The sequence below is a fragment of the Trichoderma breve genome, chromosome 4 (assembly GCF_028502605.1).
Source record: "Trichoderma breve strain T069 chromosome 4, whole genome shotgun sequence".
Classification (NCBI taxonomy): Eukaryota; Fungi; Ascomycota; class Sordariomycetes; order Hypocreales; family Hypocreaceae; genus Trichoderma; species Trichoderma breve.
The window spans coordinates 2281210-2297116 of NC_079235.1; the positions used below are offsets into that span (position 1 = coordinate 2281210).

The window sequence follows — 15907 nt, forward strand, 5'->3', positions numbered from 1 at the left end:
CGTGGGATGTGGATTATGTGCGCCATCCAACAAAGTACAGGCTACCGGCCGTGATACAGGACACAAAGAATGCATGTATGGAGGAGTGGCACAAATCGCCAGCTACATGTACAAAGTACCTGTTGCTTGTCCAGAGAGCACAGCACAATGCCTGATACCGCTAGCATGATTCCATCACTGTCGCTGACGGTCACTTGTCAAATCCTACGGCATGCACCATATATTAACCACCGCCCGTCGACAGTGCCGGTTACATGAATATTCTACAGCTTTCCCAAATAATCACCAATAATCAGTAATCCGCAAAATGTGACATGCTTTTCGCCTTGCACGCGGGCGAAATGGCGTGTCAATAAATAGACTTTTGGGCTTATTGTGGGCCGCGGGCCAGTTTTTTGCTTTTCCCCCCAACTCCAACTGTCCATGGATCGTGAATCAGTTGCAACGGTCGGTAATAAAAGAGTGGCCTGATGTTCGTGATGGCCGAGTTTCTGGTCGGTGGATCGGGTTTGCAAACGAAAAAATCAGGAAGAGAGCAAATCCACGAGTCGGGTTTCACTTGAACTGCCGGCTGCAAAACAATGCAACGTCGATAGCATCGACACGCCTCTGTCTAGGCGTTGAGGCCGTCCGGAGCATCCGATGGTTTCATTATTGGATTGGTTCCGGTAGCACACCGCATCAGTCGCAATCAATTCGATTCTACACAAGCGCTAACTGCGCTGTTACGGCATGACAGTCATTGAGCCCATCCATCCATCCATGCCCTGGCGCATTTCGGCGGTGAGCTGTCGCTGTGTAAGTGTCGACAAGGCGCTTGCGAGCAGTAGTCGCCCGTTAGCAGCTCGATGGATTCGGGTCCAAGATTGCCAATGGTTCTATTTATGGTGCGCTCATGTATCAGGATCCATCTGACGCATCTCATCTGAAACGGCGATGCCAGCAATTGAGGCCGAATCGTCTCCAGCTCTGCTCCCAAAGCCGCCTTATTCCAGCCATATCCATGTCCCTGGCACCCCAAAAGGTAACTGGTACACGAGACTCGTTAGTAATGGGCTGCTAGCTTCGTCCAGCCGCCCAAATGGCAGTTCGAGAGCAAACCAAGATCCGCTCGTGTGCAGCCAGGTCGCGAGTACTTTGCCATGTGTTGCGCATGCACTCCCCCAAATCGCAGAGAGCCAACCAACCCCTGGCAACCCTGTCTCGCAGACACACACACGCCCCCTGCAACGAACCAGTCGGCCTTCTTTTTGCCATTCTAATGCCTTCTAAAGGGCTTCCCGTGCCAGGAGCCGACAGATTCCGCATCCAAGAGGGTGGAGAGGCCAAATTCTGCCGCAAGAGAAGCAGAATAGGAGATTGGGCCAAGAAAGAAGGCAAGGAAACGAGCTTGGCTTGGCCCAGTACCGAGCACACGTTATTGGATCTGCAAGCTGCTCTCTCTTACATGTACACCCACGCCCCCCTGTCCGATACCTTGCCTTGCCTGTGCAGTAGGCGTATGGGACAAGTACCTACTCGCACTTGGCTCTCACGCACGGCAGAACCCTGTTCGGCTCTCGACTCAGCCCAGTGCTCCGTACAATAGAGCACAAGCAAACCAAGTGGTTGGGGGAGCACTGCTAGTGAGGAGTTGAGTGCCTTAGTTTTGAGCGCGTGCGAGTGACTCTGAGCCAGTCGCAACAGAGCACGCACCCAAAGCAGTTGAAGGCTATATTATGTTGTTATTTCCAAAACCCTGCCCGTGTCCAGGAGCCGTTAGGAGAGAAGCACTCACTTCCCTATTGCGGCACCTAGAAGCCTCTCATTGGCTGCTTCGGGAGGGAGACGATACCTATACCTAACAGAGTGCGTCAATGTAATGCTGCAGTTGGGGCGCGACGCATGTGTCAGTCTATGTTGCTGCATCCAACAAATGAAGGAAACATTAGTTCCATAGATATGGTACGAAGAACCACCTAGTGGTCAGTAGTTTGACCCGTGAGACCGGCGTTTGCAGGCCGCATCACCGGTGCTGCTGCTGCGACTGTGCACGTTGTTTCGGCAGTTTTGCAGCAATTCTGCTGCCTGTATAAGGCTCCATTCCCCGGCTCCATATCTTCTCTCGACGGCACTACGAATTGCCTATAACTGTAATCAATCATTTCAACTTGAGTCTTTAGCTTAATCTTTACCGCTTCGTGTCTCCAGGCAATGGATACCCTACTCAAGCACTTGTATGAGTACTAGGCGACTCCGCCATCTCCACACGCTTGTCGCAGTACCTGCTACACTCTTGTCATGACAGGACGGTGCAGACCGCCCCCAATTCCACCTTTTGTCCAACGTGATCTCTCCATCTTTGCAAACAACCTCCATCGCCCCCCACCGTCCTGAGTCAAAAGCAATCAACAAACTGGCCTAGCACCTCAGCTTTTGATAACCATCAAGTACGTACCGGGCCTGATCCCAGCCCGCTAGGAGAATTCTCAGCTTTTTTCTTCTTTCTTTTTTTTCTCCCGGGGCTGCCATGTGGGTTTTGTCTTGAATCTAGTTTTTCCATGGCCCCCAACCTTCAGCCATGCGAGATTCATGAGATGGCACACGTGGGGGCGTCACGATATCAGTACTCGTACTTACAGAATCTTGCTCTGCCCTGCATGCACAGTTATGCATCTGTCGCCGCAGACGGAATACAGCTGTGATCTTCAGTTGACATAGACATCACATCAGCGCCATCACTCGCCACACGCTACTACCGGCCCTGCCTACCTAAATGGTGCATAGGCATCTGGCATCGTCCCTGCAGAGCTGCCGCAAGTCCTTGATTCAATATCAGCAGCTCGAAACTTGGCTCGAGCTCCCCATGGCTTTTTTTTCGGTTGGAAAGCGATGTCTTCTCCAGGACTTCGCCGAACTTCTAGCTCCATCAAAACACTCCGCCCACTTCCCGCCGGGTTCTCGCCTATTGAACTGTCGATGTCGCTCTCTCTGGGCATCAAAGTGCACTGTAGTATTCGGTACAGGCATGCCGATTCGCCGTGTCTGCAGCAGAGCCTGTGTATTTCATACACAGATCCCCGGACGGCCAAAGCGCTGTGATGCCGGAGTTGCCAATCTCGTCATATGGCACTGATCCATGTTGCTCAACGCCATGGCGGCTATGCCATTGTGATACAGTTTCCACTTGCCAGAACAAGGACATGCCGCACCCATATTCGCCGTTGCTTGGTTAAGTACAAGCATTACAGTTATATGTCCTGCATGAAAGAGAGAAAACAAGCGATATACCTTAGATGCCTGTCTTTACCCTGGGACTTGGGGGCTATCATGGTCCTAGCTGCAACGTTTCTTTCAGCGCGCAAAGCAATACTGTACTCATTGATCCATGTGCTTCTATAACCGACACCGACATCCCCTCGAAATATCGGCGCATTGCCGTCAACAGACCGTCAGAGCATCTGTGTTGCCTACCTATTCGGACACCCCCGAAATGTTTTCCTTCACCTTGGCCGGACACGCCGTTGGAAATTCTCCGAGGCCATCTGCCTGTCCCAATACAGACATGGAGCTTGTTATGGGTGCTTCTGCTTTGGGCATTGGCATAGGACCAGCGCGGTCCGCGGCTTAAACGCCTCAATTCTTACAAAGGACTCCTGAAGTCTTTCCACCGGCGAAATTTTTCAAGCCACTCCGCTGCGTGGCTGGTTCGACTGTCCCGACAAACTCTTCTCGATAGCCGGCCCGGACGTCGTGGCTTGAGTTCTCTCTGCTCTGCGCCTTGCTGGGCCGCGGTTCTTTGGTTTGGAAAGTCAGCCTTGGTCGTTCCCCAGAGACGGCGTTTGCGACGCTTGGCTTACATGCGCGCTATGCATATTCGCAATCGAGTCGGTATATTCTCTTATACCTAGGTAAGTAATGTTTCAGACCGAGGCCTGGCTGTCTGACGCAGATCTGCCGCGACCGTACGCATTGCGCTTGCGCTCTTCTCCGTATCTACATGGCATGTAATATGCAAGGGTCGACATACATGCACCTAACCCAAGACCCCTAGTCAACGACGTTTTGAGCAGGCAACAATCTCTACATGTACGTGCGTACGTGCGTGCGTGGCCTGCAATAGGTAGGTCATTAACCTCGCCTCTTGACGATTCTCTCTTCTAGAATCAATTGTGATTCCGGACAGGGTCCTCCAGGCACGATTGAAGCCCTTAATAGCAGGCTCGTACATACGAGTTAGATGTAAGCCGCATCAATACGACGTGCAACGGCAAAGCTCCGTATGGTCATCTTATATCGTATGCTCCCTCGGTCTGGACTGCCTGTGCACGCACAAGAGGTGCGGGACCGGGCTTATCGAGATTGGGGAGACTTTGCCGTTTACAAGACGGACAGATGCATTTGCTCGCAACGTGGTTCGTGTTTCCTGCTGCACGATCCCGGTTTCGATTCCCATGGACAAGGGGCATCACAGCATACACTAATACACACAGAGTGACACGCGTACCTACCTGTCTGCGGGCTTCCTATGGAGCAATACCACCTCGTTCGGCTGGGCATGCGAGTGGAATCGGCAGTAAAGCCTCCATCGGCCGAGACTTGTGCAATGACACTCGTTGCCGCCCCCGTGGTCGTTTATCCATCACTTGGTATGTGTACTTTGCACACGGCACGCCGGAAGCCTTTCTCTCTCTGGAATCATCTCCGGCCGAGACACGTAGACGACGGAGCCGCTATGTGATCATACCCTATGCGCATGATTCGTTTTACAGTAGAGGTGTGTTTTCTTTGCCGTGTTTCCTTAATAGGGGATAATTGGGAGGAAGAAACTCGTCGGCAGAGCCCTGGCCATGAGGCATCAATTACCGAGAAGGGCGGCCTTTTGCCAAAAACGACCTCATCGCGGACTAGCGAGCTACCTAATGAGGATACAAAATGTAGGGTTTGTTCTTTGTGCTCCTTGCCAAGTTAGCGTTGTGCGGGGGATCCTCATGAATACAACATGAAGTAAGTAAGAGGGATATTACCTTGATAAAAGCCCAGAGTTTGCCGATGTGATGGCTAGTTATCTTGTAAAGACCTCCTTGAAGCTACACCGAAGAACGATATATCGTAAAGGATCGCGGGACTCTGTCATGAAACGCGATCAAGGATTTGGTCGCATGATTCATGATGGGCACCGGCCTAGTCCGATATCCCTGGTCGTTTCCATGCCGCAACGTAAGATAAGCATCGTGATTATCGGGTCGGGATTATTGGCTAGGAACAAGGCTTTTTTAGCAATTGTTTGTCTACGGTAGGAGCGCGGGTTTGTTTACTTGGGGGGGGGGGGGGGGGGGGGGGGGGGGGGGTTCTATTTCTTCGTGAAGGAGGGCTTGTCCGGTTTTGTTTGTGTGAAAGTTCTCCAGTTTGGAAGATGGGGATCGTCGCGGAGGGGAGAGTATGATGACGCATGGAGTTGTTGTTTAATAGAGTGTGGCGATTTATTTGGATACGGCATTAGCAGGGTTAGTTTTTTGAGTTATACAAGCGGACAAATATGGAGTAGAGACAAAGGCTCTGTGTCTATAATAACATATGTCTAATATACAGATCTAGAGGCGGATTGGGTGTCTCAATGAAATTTCATATGTATACCCTTGGCTTGAAATGAGATTTAACTATATTGGCTACTCATTCTTGAGAATGAAACCAACCCCAAAGTCTCTTTGAAGAATACTGGTAAAGCCAAGGCGTTCTGTTTAAAGGACCCAACCACGAAATACCCTTCACTGGCCGATTTCTGAGCAGATTCGGACTGGCAAAGAAGTTGCAACTCACTAGATGCATTCATTAATCTATTTAGCCTTTCAATCGCCAACCGAGCGCTACTAGAATGGGAATTAAGAATCAGCCTTTGATGTAACGTCGATCGCCTTTGGAAAGATTCCGGTCAGAGAAGTAGATATTTAATCCACTGGGGAGTAGCAGATGGCTGTATCCTAGAGATAATGGTAAAAGAGTCACTGGGTTATAAAGAGGTTTCGGACACGTCTCTCCGCGGATCGATGAACATCGTAGACGATGTTTCGAAAAATGCGCTGCCATCGTCCTGATCTTCTGGAGACCCCTGAGATTAATTGTATTGAGGATTGCAGAGATGATTGCAGAGATATTGTCGCGTATAGCAGTTTAGACGTAGATGACACCGGAAAGTTCAGGGATACCTGAAGACTGTATTAAAGTGCAAGGCACGATTTTCCTCATTTAAACGTGTTTATTGCATCGTATGAAGGTCGGATTACCAGCCGAGGTTCGTTGGCGCTTGAGCCTTTATGACGTGCCTGGATATATGTGATCTTCACTGGCTTGGATACAAGAGGCAATAATAAACTGAATTTCGGATCCTATGAGGAAAAGGTTGTGATTCCGTATTCTATGCTAATAAACACAAACAGATAGGTATCGTAGGGAAAATGGACTCTATCAAGGGGCGTTGGAGCTGAAAAGGGCCAAGTAACAACTGCGTGCCTCCGTGTATCAACCATTATCTGCCGATGAGTATTCTGGTGTTTCTACTCTGCTCATTTCATCTCTCAGAACAGACTTAGTCTTTCTCCGTCCGTGATACACACACAAGCCTGTGCCACCGCTCTTGTGACGCTTGTTGGCAGGGCACATTGGGCTTGACGGCAAATGTTCCGGGACATCGAATTCGAATTTGCTGGCTGAAGTGCCAATATCAACAGGAATCTCGCGGCGAGATCCACGTGGAGGTACCTGCTCCCACCACTCGCGAGACTGCGATGCCATGCTGCTACTGTGGATACTGTAGCGTTTCATAGAGCGATTCGATGGCGAAGCCGTCTTGGAGTTGGTCTCACCACTAGTCCTAGGAGGTGTCAATGACGTAAAAAAAGCCCGCGGCCTGCCGTCGGCTGTATCTTCGTCCAAGGGAGGTGTGCTGACTCGAATGGCCTCCTACTCGGCGATAAGTTGATGTAACTCACAACGCAAAGCATAGAAGCCGAGGAGAGAGAGATACTCACCCCTCCCGGAAATGTGCTATGAGATAGATTGTAGCGACCTGACAGATCGGAAATTAGCCTATACATATTCTTATACTTGACACAAAGTGTGCTGGCGTACTCGTGTGGCTCAAACCGAGAGTGGCAGGACTCGCAGGCGGTGTCCTGCCCTTAAGAACTGCCCTGATGGAGCTGGATACGCTGGTGAACGAGTCCCCAGACTCCTTTCGATGCCATGGGGCTCTTCCAAAAAGCTTGCGGCCTATCTTGGAAGTATGGAACTCGTCTTTAAACCACGTTCCCGTCTTGCTGATGTTCTGAGAGGCGAGGAATTTTCTCGCACCCTCAACCGTCGACCGCGTACGACAATCCTCATCAGGGGCTAGATCATTGCAAGGACCCTTTGGTTCTACCCCGACATCTGTCTGATTGCCGGCATCTGATGTACAATGGATATACGAGTCCTCATGCTGTTTTTGCTTGAGCTTGGATTCGATTTCTTTTTTGGCCTTGAGGTACAAGAGTCTTGGAGAGAGTAAGGGCGTTGGCGACCCGGTTTTCATGGTTGCTTGAGTATGGTGCTCGGGCGAGGTGGTTTTTGGGGTGTCGACTAAGCGGTAGTTCTTTGAACCGGGAGAGACTACAATGCTTTCGCTTGACTGCTGTGACTTTGAAGGCGTAACTGCAGTAGTAGAAGGCGAGACAGGCTCTGTAGTGGGGTGTTGTAACGAGAATACATGATCAGACTCGGATAGATATGGAGTCCACACTTGATGAATGGCAGGCGGGTCATGTCTTGGAAGGTCGGGTTTCGATTTTGGTCCAGTTGCAGAGGTCACTCGAGAGGCTAAACGCCCATTGAGTAGTGCGTCCGTCTCACTGGCAGATTTGGTAGATCGTGAGCGCCATTTCCAGAAGCGCACATTAGAACTGGCGTTGCTCTTTCGGGGAGAAGCTGGTGTGAGCTGTCTCTCTGCCCAATATCCCTCAGGGAACCAGACCTACTCGTATCCCTCACGAGGTGGCCGTGGCGGATCGACGCCGAATTTTGGGGCAGATGTGGATAAAGACTCAGCTCTCTTTCTGTCCGGTGAACCTGCAGGAGACGTTGAGTTTGTAAAGGCACCATCTTGCATAGCCCTGTCCCAAGGAGTCAATCGAGGTGGCTCATGAGAGCTTGTAGAGGGCGGCGCAAGGGTGAGGAGAAGGTACGGCGGTGGACAAGGTAAAGAGCGGACTGAGAGGTCAAAGTAACTGTAGAATATGTTTAGCACTAACAAGGTGATTAACAAAGATAGAGTAGCTGAATATGCACCTATCATCATGAGAATCTGAAGTGCTGTCTGCTGTTACTTCTGCTGTGTGTTGTTTCTCCGACATGATGAATGGCTATCGTCACCCGCTGGAATACAATGAAGCGGATGCGACAGCGCTTCAACTTGTCTCTGACGAATCGGCAAAACAGCTGCGAAACGAAACAAAATAGTGCAATAAATAAATAATTAAAAAAGAAGAGAGAAAGAGAGGAGGAAAGTCGCGACACTCCTCTTAGGATGTAGGTGCTGGACGATGGTAGGATTAAAAGTACTCAAGATGTGTTTATAGGGGATTGTTTGATGCAAATGGACAGTTTTCAGAGAGGCGCGTGTGTGAACAAAGACAAGATAAGACAGGTAAAAAGTGAGAGTTGATGGAAGGTCCAGTCGGGAGCGGAATAATTCACCCCGTCTCGCTCAGCTTTAAGAGTTCAGCATCACACAAGGATATACTTTTTTTATTCATTGACATGAAATGAAAAGAAAACTGGTATTGTCGCACTTGACATGTCTTATGAGACCTGATCCATCTGTCCTCATTACTCAAACATCCATTTTAGTGGCTTCCCAATCCAAATACGCCGAAAACGCCATACATGTTCCCATCAGTCGCTATGCAATTATGCATCCATCTCCATCGTGTCGTCGCCATCCAGAGCCATTCCTTGAGGCTCCAGAGGAATTCCACGGCCTCGTCCAGCCAGCAGCTCTCGTCTGACTTCAGGACCAATGGCAGAGTGACCGTGCGTTAGCAGCAGATCCAGCAGTGCCTCACGCTGATCCTCGGTGATGTCGCCCTTGTATCTCTGCGCAAATGCCAGAAGACTCTGGTGCCAGATAACGGGCAGCTTAGCTCTGTAGTCGGATCCGCTCATGACAACGGTCATGTTATCACCAGCCCTGGCGGTAGCGGGATCTTCGGCGCGGAATCTCAAGAAGTGGAAGACCAGAGCGTCGATAGCCTGGTAGGGGAGAGCGTACTTCTTCTCCAGAAGAGTCTTGATAAAGATGTTGGTCGCTCCACCTCCCTCACTGCCCTGAGAAGCCTCTTGAGCGGCGATGTCGCAAAGACCCTTGATGGCCGCGGCAGAGTGGAGGACGGGGATGGAAACTCGCGCCAAGACAGCTGAAATGATGTGTGCCTCTCGCAGAGTGCAGGTGCCGCTGCCGATTAGAGGGAACAAAAAGCCCTTGAAAAAGGCGGCAGGCTTGTAAAGGGCCTTCTTGAGGGAGTTGAACAGGTGGACGTTGAGCTTTTTCGTGTCGTAAATATCTTCGCGGACCTTTTCCAACACTACCATCTCCAGGAAGCGCTGGACCACTCCAGGCTTGGCGGAGACGAATATCCTGGTCGCTTGATAGGTGGCATTGGGGGTCCAGTTTTCGGGCTTGGTGACATCGATAATATCCTCCCAGTGGGGGATAGTTGGGAGAATCTTGAAGGGCTTGGGAAGAGGTCCGGACTTGTAGCGGGAAAGGATTTCGCCAATCCTGATGGTTCCGTTAGCTCTGAGCCCGTAGCTACATGCATATTCGAGAGATGGCATCACTTACTTGGTGTACACTTCTACAACTTTGGGTGGAAGCTCATAGTCATCGTCGGGGGCACGGACATTGCCTCCACCAGCCTGAGCTGCCTCATGCGCAGCAATCTTCTCCAGAATCAGGTCGGCCAAGTTGATGGACTCGCCCTGGGGTTCTCCGGAACCCTTGAGATCCCAGCCGTGCTTCAGCAGATCATCATCCTCTTCGTCTCCCATGAATTTTCTGTAAGTATCGAGGTCTTCAGGGTCAACCTCGACCTCCTCCACCATGTCATCGTCGTCTCCCCAGGCTTCCTCCTCGTCGTAGCCCTTGTGATCTTCCTCCTCCTCGCCGAATCTTGAATCGTATCCAAAGTTGTCCACCGTGGGCTTTGTTACCGGGTTCTCGGCATTCTCCTCCTCCATCAGTTCGCGGCCTATCCGCAGAATGTTCTTGGAGGCCTTGGAATCCACGAACGCATCCTCAGACTCTTCGACATCCTTGGACTTTCTCTTGGTAGGCTTGTTTCGCAGAATGCCCGTCGCCAAAACGTCATCTTCCAGGGGATTGTGGCGTCGGCCGCCGCGGGCCGCGGTAGGAGTCGTTGCCTTGGGCATCTTGAATTCCAATGCTGTATGTAGTCTGCGGTGGAGGATTTCTGTAGATGCAACTGTTGGATATCAGGGTGCGATTTGGGATCTGCCGGAGCCAGACAAACTTGGTGGGCAGAAAATCAAAAATTTGTGTCTTATCGATCTGCCACCCCTCTCAACGGATGAGGCTTAGCGCGCCGCACCAAAAACCCATCCTGCGACTCACCGCCTTTGCATTGTCAAGTATACTTCTGTCTCTCTCTACGCCTTCAATAGTGAACATGATGAAACGCCTGATTTGTACGCTTGAGATGGAAACCATTGATGATAAAAAGAGTGTATAATAATCTGATATGGATCAAATTTCTTCAAGTCCTTGAATAATACGCAGCCTATCTCGGGTTGTAGTACACCACAGGTGGTCACTAAGCATGGCTCTCAATTCTTCTAAATAGAGGATCAAATCTGATAATTATCTCTTGAGCCAACTAATTATTCACACAAGTCCAACCTAAATTCATCTCGTTGTATTTATATCATCATCACGTGTCATCTTGACTTTGCAGAATCTCGAGTCTTCCATCTCTTTTGCAATGCTGCCTAAACTGGTTAGTAACGGCCTATGACGCCCCAAGCCATTTTTTCACCCCACTATTATCAAAATCCAAAAAGCTGCCCCTCCAAAATATTTCATACGATAAGACAGTCATTCTCTAGCCACTCTGCGACTTCATTTATAAGACAGTAGCAATTTTTCAACTCATTTATTCTCATATAGATCACAAGCCAAAATGCCTACGGAACTGGAAGAGGTATGACCTATATATATATATACTTATAAAACATGTACCCAGACCAAATACAGATGCTAACCTATACATAGCTCGTGGGCTTCATCGCCCATCCAAACCCCCAGATCAGGGCCGTCGCAATAGAAAACCTGGTCCCCTTTTCAGAATCTGAGCCGTCAATTTTCAAGACTGAGCAGCTTAAGCCAGTGAAGCATCTGAAGTTCCTTGTTCGAGATATTGCGGTAAGCCTCCCGAGGAGTAGCTTTCATGACCTCTCTTTCTTTGCGGAAGAAGTCAAGTTCAGTATCAGGACAAAGTGCTGATCTTTTTCATGCATAGAAAATTGCCGAGCATGCCTTGACTATTCTGATCAACTTGACGGGAGACCAGGAAATCCTGGAGTTTGTGGCAACAGATGAGAAATTCCTGGAAATGGTATTCTCACACATCGTCGTAAGTCTCACCACTCACCTCACCTCCACAAGTCACCCAAATAACACAAGCAACAGCACCCTGAAGAGCCCAACGCAGACCTACTAGCCATGCTCCTCGCCAACCTCTCCAAATTCGAGGGCTCAAAGGCCTTCTTCCACAGAAAACAAGAGGCCCCCTCACAGCTCGGCTCCGACGACCGCGTCATCAACCAGCTCATGGACCTCTTCGTCAAGGGCCAAGACGGCGCGTACAATAAAAAAGCAGACTTTGACTACCTCGCCTACGTCTTCGCCGACCTCGCCAAGCACACCGAGATCAGGCAGTACTTCCTCGCTGAGCAGACCTACGACAACGTCATCCCCCTGACCAAGCTCAAGGTCTTCACTGAGCACAAGTCCGACATTCGCAGGAAAGGCGTCGCAAACACAATCAAGAACGCCGCGTTCGAGATTCCCGCTCACCCTTCGTTCTTGTCCGAGGAGGGCATTGATATTCTTCCTTATATCCTTTTGCCCATTACCGGCAATGAAGAGTACGATGTCGATGACTCGATGGACATGTTGCCTGACTTGCAACTTCTGCCGCCGGATAAGAAGCGTGACTCAGACACGGCCAATATCCAGACTCACGTCGAGACGTTGACATTGTTGACAAGCACACTGGAAGGCCGTGAGTTGATGAGGAAGGTCAAGGTATACCCAATCATTCGGGAGACACACATGAGAGTCAACGATGAAGGCGTCCAAGAAGCATGCGATAGATTAGTGCAGGTTCTCATGAGAGATGAAGCACCGGCAGAGACAGAGGAGCGTGTGGAAGAAGAGCGCGTAAAGGAGATTGAAGCAGACGAAGATGATGAGCTTGTCGAGGTCTAAACTAAAAAATGCTGTTTATTTATCAACTTTCTTCTTGGGTTTTCTCTCTCTGTGCGTCATGGATCTGGGACGTTTTTAGACTAGGATGCACAATGTACACAGTGGCTTAGAATTGCGCAAAATTGCAGCATATATCATATTGATAAAATGGTGGGTATACAGTCATATATAACAAGATTGGAACGTCGAGATTCATCATCATCATTACAAAAGAATTATTGGAAAGAAATTGACCACCCGCCACCCAACGCCGATGCAGAGGCCGTCCCGCCTTTCAACCGTCACCATACTAATCTTCATGATGTTCCTGGAACACACTTTTTCGAGTAGTCGGGCTATTTGAAGATGACTTCTTCACCGTCAAGTAGTCGTCTCCAGGGTTCTCCTCCGCCGTTGGAGGAGAAACCACAAACTCGTGGCCCTCTGAAGTTCTGGCTGACTCATCCGATGGCTGTTTATCCTCTCCAGCCGGGGTGGCGACCGGTTCGGGGGTGGGCAGCAAAGATTTTTCATCATTCTCACTGGATTCGGGTACTGGGGGAGAAGGAGCCTCGCCCGGCCCAGCAGGTTGTGATATGACGCTGTTTCTGTCCTTTATCGGAGAAATCGTATTCCGCTGAGAAGTGCTCCTTAAAGAAGTGCTCCGAAGAGAGCTTCTCGTTGGGCTGGGCAAGCCATCGTCGGACCTGCCTTGGAACCAGTGAGAATACCGCGCACGGATGTCCATCGGTGATAGCCCTGTATCTTGAAGTTCAACTCGGGTCGTATCATCTGTAGCAGAAATCATCTAATTAGTTTATGTATCCCTCATGAAGCAGGTTGAAAGGAAGGGTTACGTACCAAGTTCCACCAACTGCGTATCAGCCACCTCGTGAACCTGAGGAGGAACGGATGCCGAATTCGACGGCGTAAAACTGGGATATATATACTCCTGCATTCCTGGACTTCCTGGTGTGTCCTCGGTTGTCGTTTCCGTCGGGGCCTTGTGGTTGGGAGGTTGTCCTCGGATCCACGAGAGGATCCTCCGACCTGCTTCCTCGCTGGTGTTGGTGCTTGAGCGGTTTTTAAGGTTCTTTCGTCGCCGCCAGAGACAAAACAAGACAATGATGCAGGTGAGGGCAATGAGACCCAAAATGACACCCAGCACTGGCCCTACCCACGATGGTAACCCTCCTGATTTGGGCGGTGGTGTTGGCGGCTGCGGCGATTCTGCTGGAGGATTGGACGTCTGAGCTGCTGGGTATGGCCAGTAGGTTGAAATTTTCTTTTGGTCATAGGTCGTAGCAAAGACTTTTCCAAGATCCGCAGTTGCCCAGCCAGAGACAGCCGGTTGGGTAGCAGTTGCACCGCCGGATGCTTTGCCTCCAATCACGGCTTGAACTTTGTCAGGGACGCCATACTCGCCGTATACGGTAGGATCGTAAGAGTCCATCCATTCTCCACTGGTCAAGTTGAACATGACGACAGGCCCATCCTCCAAACATGTTATTGATGAGCCTACGGCGGTCGTCTCCCCACCAATTATCATCATTTGATCCGGGTACGGAGTGAAGCACTGATGCCCTGCTCGCGCGTGGGAATCCTTGCCATCATTGATCTGAGTCCACGTAAAAGATGGGAGAGAGAGAACCCAGACGTCATCGTAGTATGATTTTGTGGAGTTGATACCTTCGGTACCACCATAGTAATAGATGTTATAGCTGGAGCTGTCGGATGCTGTGGCCACGACAGCGCATCCAAGAGCTCGGGCGCTGGGCCCATCTGCAGTTGGTTGCGTATACCACTTACCACTGGCGACGTCATAAACATCAATCACACGCATAAACGTTGGGCTTTGAGATTCCTATATATCCATCATTAGATCCATTGTATCAGAGGGGGCCAAATCCAACAAGGGGTCTTACACTAGCTGTGGCATTTTCAGACCTGTCACTTGCATTGTCATAGTATGGAAAGACGACACCCCCAAGAGCGACGAGTATGCCTTGCGTGCCAACAGGAACCCAAACCAGCGCAGGATTTGCGCGGCCCTTGGCTGTAGTAGTCTTGTTGCTCCATTTCTCGTCTCCTTGTGTGGTCATATTAAGCGTTATCAGGGAGTTTGTGATCCTTGACGGTCTCGTGGTCTCGTTATAATTTTGAAAGATTGACTTGCCAGACTGGGAGGTCTGCCCAGAAAAGTACCAAGCGAGGTTCTCAGATGGAGCATTGGTCGCACCCCCGTAGGTGACAAACTGGCTCACACTGTTTGGCAAGTTGTCCAATCTATGAAGTCCTGCTTCGAAAAGAGGTTTCTTAGCTCCATACTGGTAGGCCTGATAGACATAGAGGCCATGTGCGGTTGGATCTGCATATTGTATGGAATTTCCAAGCGGTAGGCCACCATAGAAGAAGAATTCGTCGTCATTAGCTAAGAGGGCGCCGTCGACGTAGTTTGGTGTGTCGCCGTTGACCCCTTGCCCTCCTAATGCTTTTGATATGTTTTGCTGCAGCAAAAGACCTGTGACGTTGGTGTCTGGGGTAAATGCATAACTCAGATTATACGTGAGCATATATCCCGGAATGTTCCCTATGAATAATGAGTAAGTAACTGATTTTACAAGAACTGTCAGCTCTACACACCGTTAGATACGGGACTTCCGGTTGATCCATCCTTGAAACCCGGCAGCCATAAGATATTGCCTCCATCTATGAAGATTTTATTTCGGATAAGAGCCGCTAGAATTTGCTGTCAGCTGCCGTCTGAGGTGCAAGTGGAATGGATATGATTATGTTACCTCTCGGCTCTGACCAGGTGCATATTGTTGTATTGATTTGATTATCAGCCCAATTACTGAACTGAGCTTGAGTGGGACGCAGTAAAAGCGCCAGGAGAGCGGCTCTCATGGTATGTTTAGGTGCCATGATGTCCTGGCCAGCGGCGGAAGCCGGTGAGGAGTGAGGTCGAGATTAGCAGTTGTAGTGAATCGAATCAGTGAGCATGATATAGTGACGAGTGAATGCGGATGTTCTCCAAGAGGAAAATATAGGTATCAGAATTCTACTAAGCCATAGGGGGGAAAGGAATACGGTGAGGTGACCTTGAGACGGTGATTTGAGAAGGTGACAAGGTGAGAAATCCGAATTGCCTGGGACTGCAGCCTTGTCCAGCCAAAGGCAGAAGGTTAAAGAGGCGGGCAGCTAATACAATGGCAACGCCGGAAGATGGATCGGCTGGGGCGTGTGTATAGGGCGATATTCAGGGCACAGCTACCCACGAGCTGAGGCTGGTTTAGATACGGCGACTACCCGATTCTGTACGATTAACGAGGTGATCGTGGACGAGGGGCACATCAATGCAGGCTTCAGGAAGCTAGAGCGCGAACGACCGGCCAAAGCGTGGTTAAG

General features: G+C 50.1%; 4 protein-coding genes across 4 annotated transcripts; 1 reads left to right on the plus strand and 3 right to left on the minus strand.

The window, feature by feature from the left end:
* Window positions 1–6498: 6498 nt before the first annotated feature.
* Window positions 6499–8366, minus strand: T069G_06952 (uncharacterized protein; the record flags this gene model as incomplete). Its single annotated transcript, XM_056174162.1, has 5 exons — window positions 6499–6939; window positions 7008–7045; window positions 7108–7916; window positions 7992–8240; window positions 8302–8366. 5 exons carry the CDS (start codon window positions 8364–8366, stop codon window positions 6499–6501), a joined length of 1602 nt encoding a protein of 533 aa, XP_056027741.1.
* A 556-nt stretch (window positions 8367–8922) lies between these two features.
* On the minus strand, window positions 8923–10443 carry T069G_06953 (bystin domain-containing protein; the record flags this gene model as incomplete). The annotated part of the gene is made up of 2 exons (XM_056174163.1): window positions 8923–9793; window positions 9857–10443. 2 exons carry the CDS (start codon window positions 10441–10443, stop codon window positions 8923–8925), a joined length of 1458 nt encoding a protein of 485 aa, XP_056027742.1.
* Window positions 10444–11210: 767 nt separating this feature from the next.
* T069G_06954 (uncharacterized protein) lies at window positions 11211–12520 on the plus strand (the record flags this gene model as incomplete). Its single annotated transcript, XM_056174164.1, has 4 exons — window positions 11211–11231; window positions 11303–11452; window positions 11550–11663; window positions 11720–12520. 4 exons carry the CDS (start codon window positions 11211–11213, stop codon window positions 12518–12520), a joined length of 1086 nt encoding a protein of 361 aa, XP_056027743.1.
* Window positions 12521–12809: 289 nt separating this feature from the next.
* T069G_06955 (kelch motif domain-containing protein) lies at window positions 12810–15424 on the minus strand (the record flags this gene model as incomplete). Its single annotated transcript, XM_056174165.1, has 6 exons — window positions 12810–13291; window positions 13361–14363; window positions 14425–14588; window positions 14739–15089; window positions 15143–15238; window positions 15298–15424. 6 exons carry the CDS (start codon window positions 15422–15424, stop codon window positions 12810–12812), a joined length of 2223 nt encoding a protein of 740 aa, XP_056027744.1.
* Window positions 15425–15907: the final 483 nt, after the last annotated feature.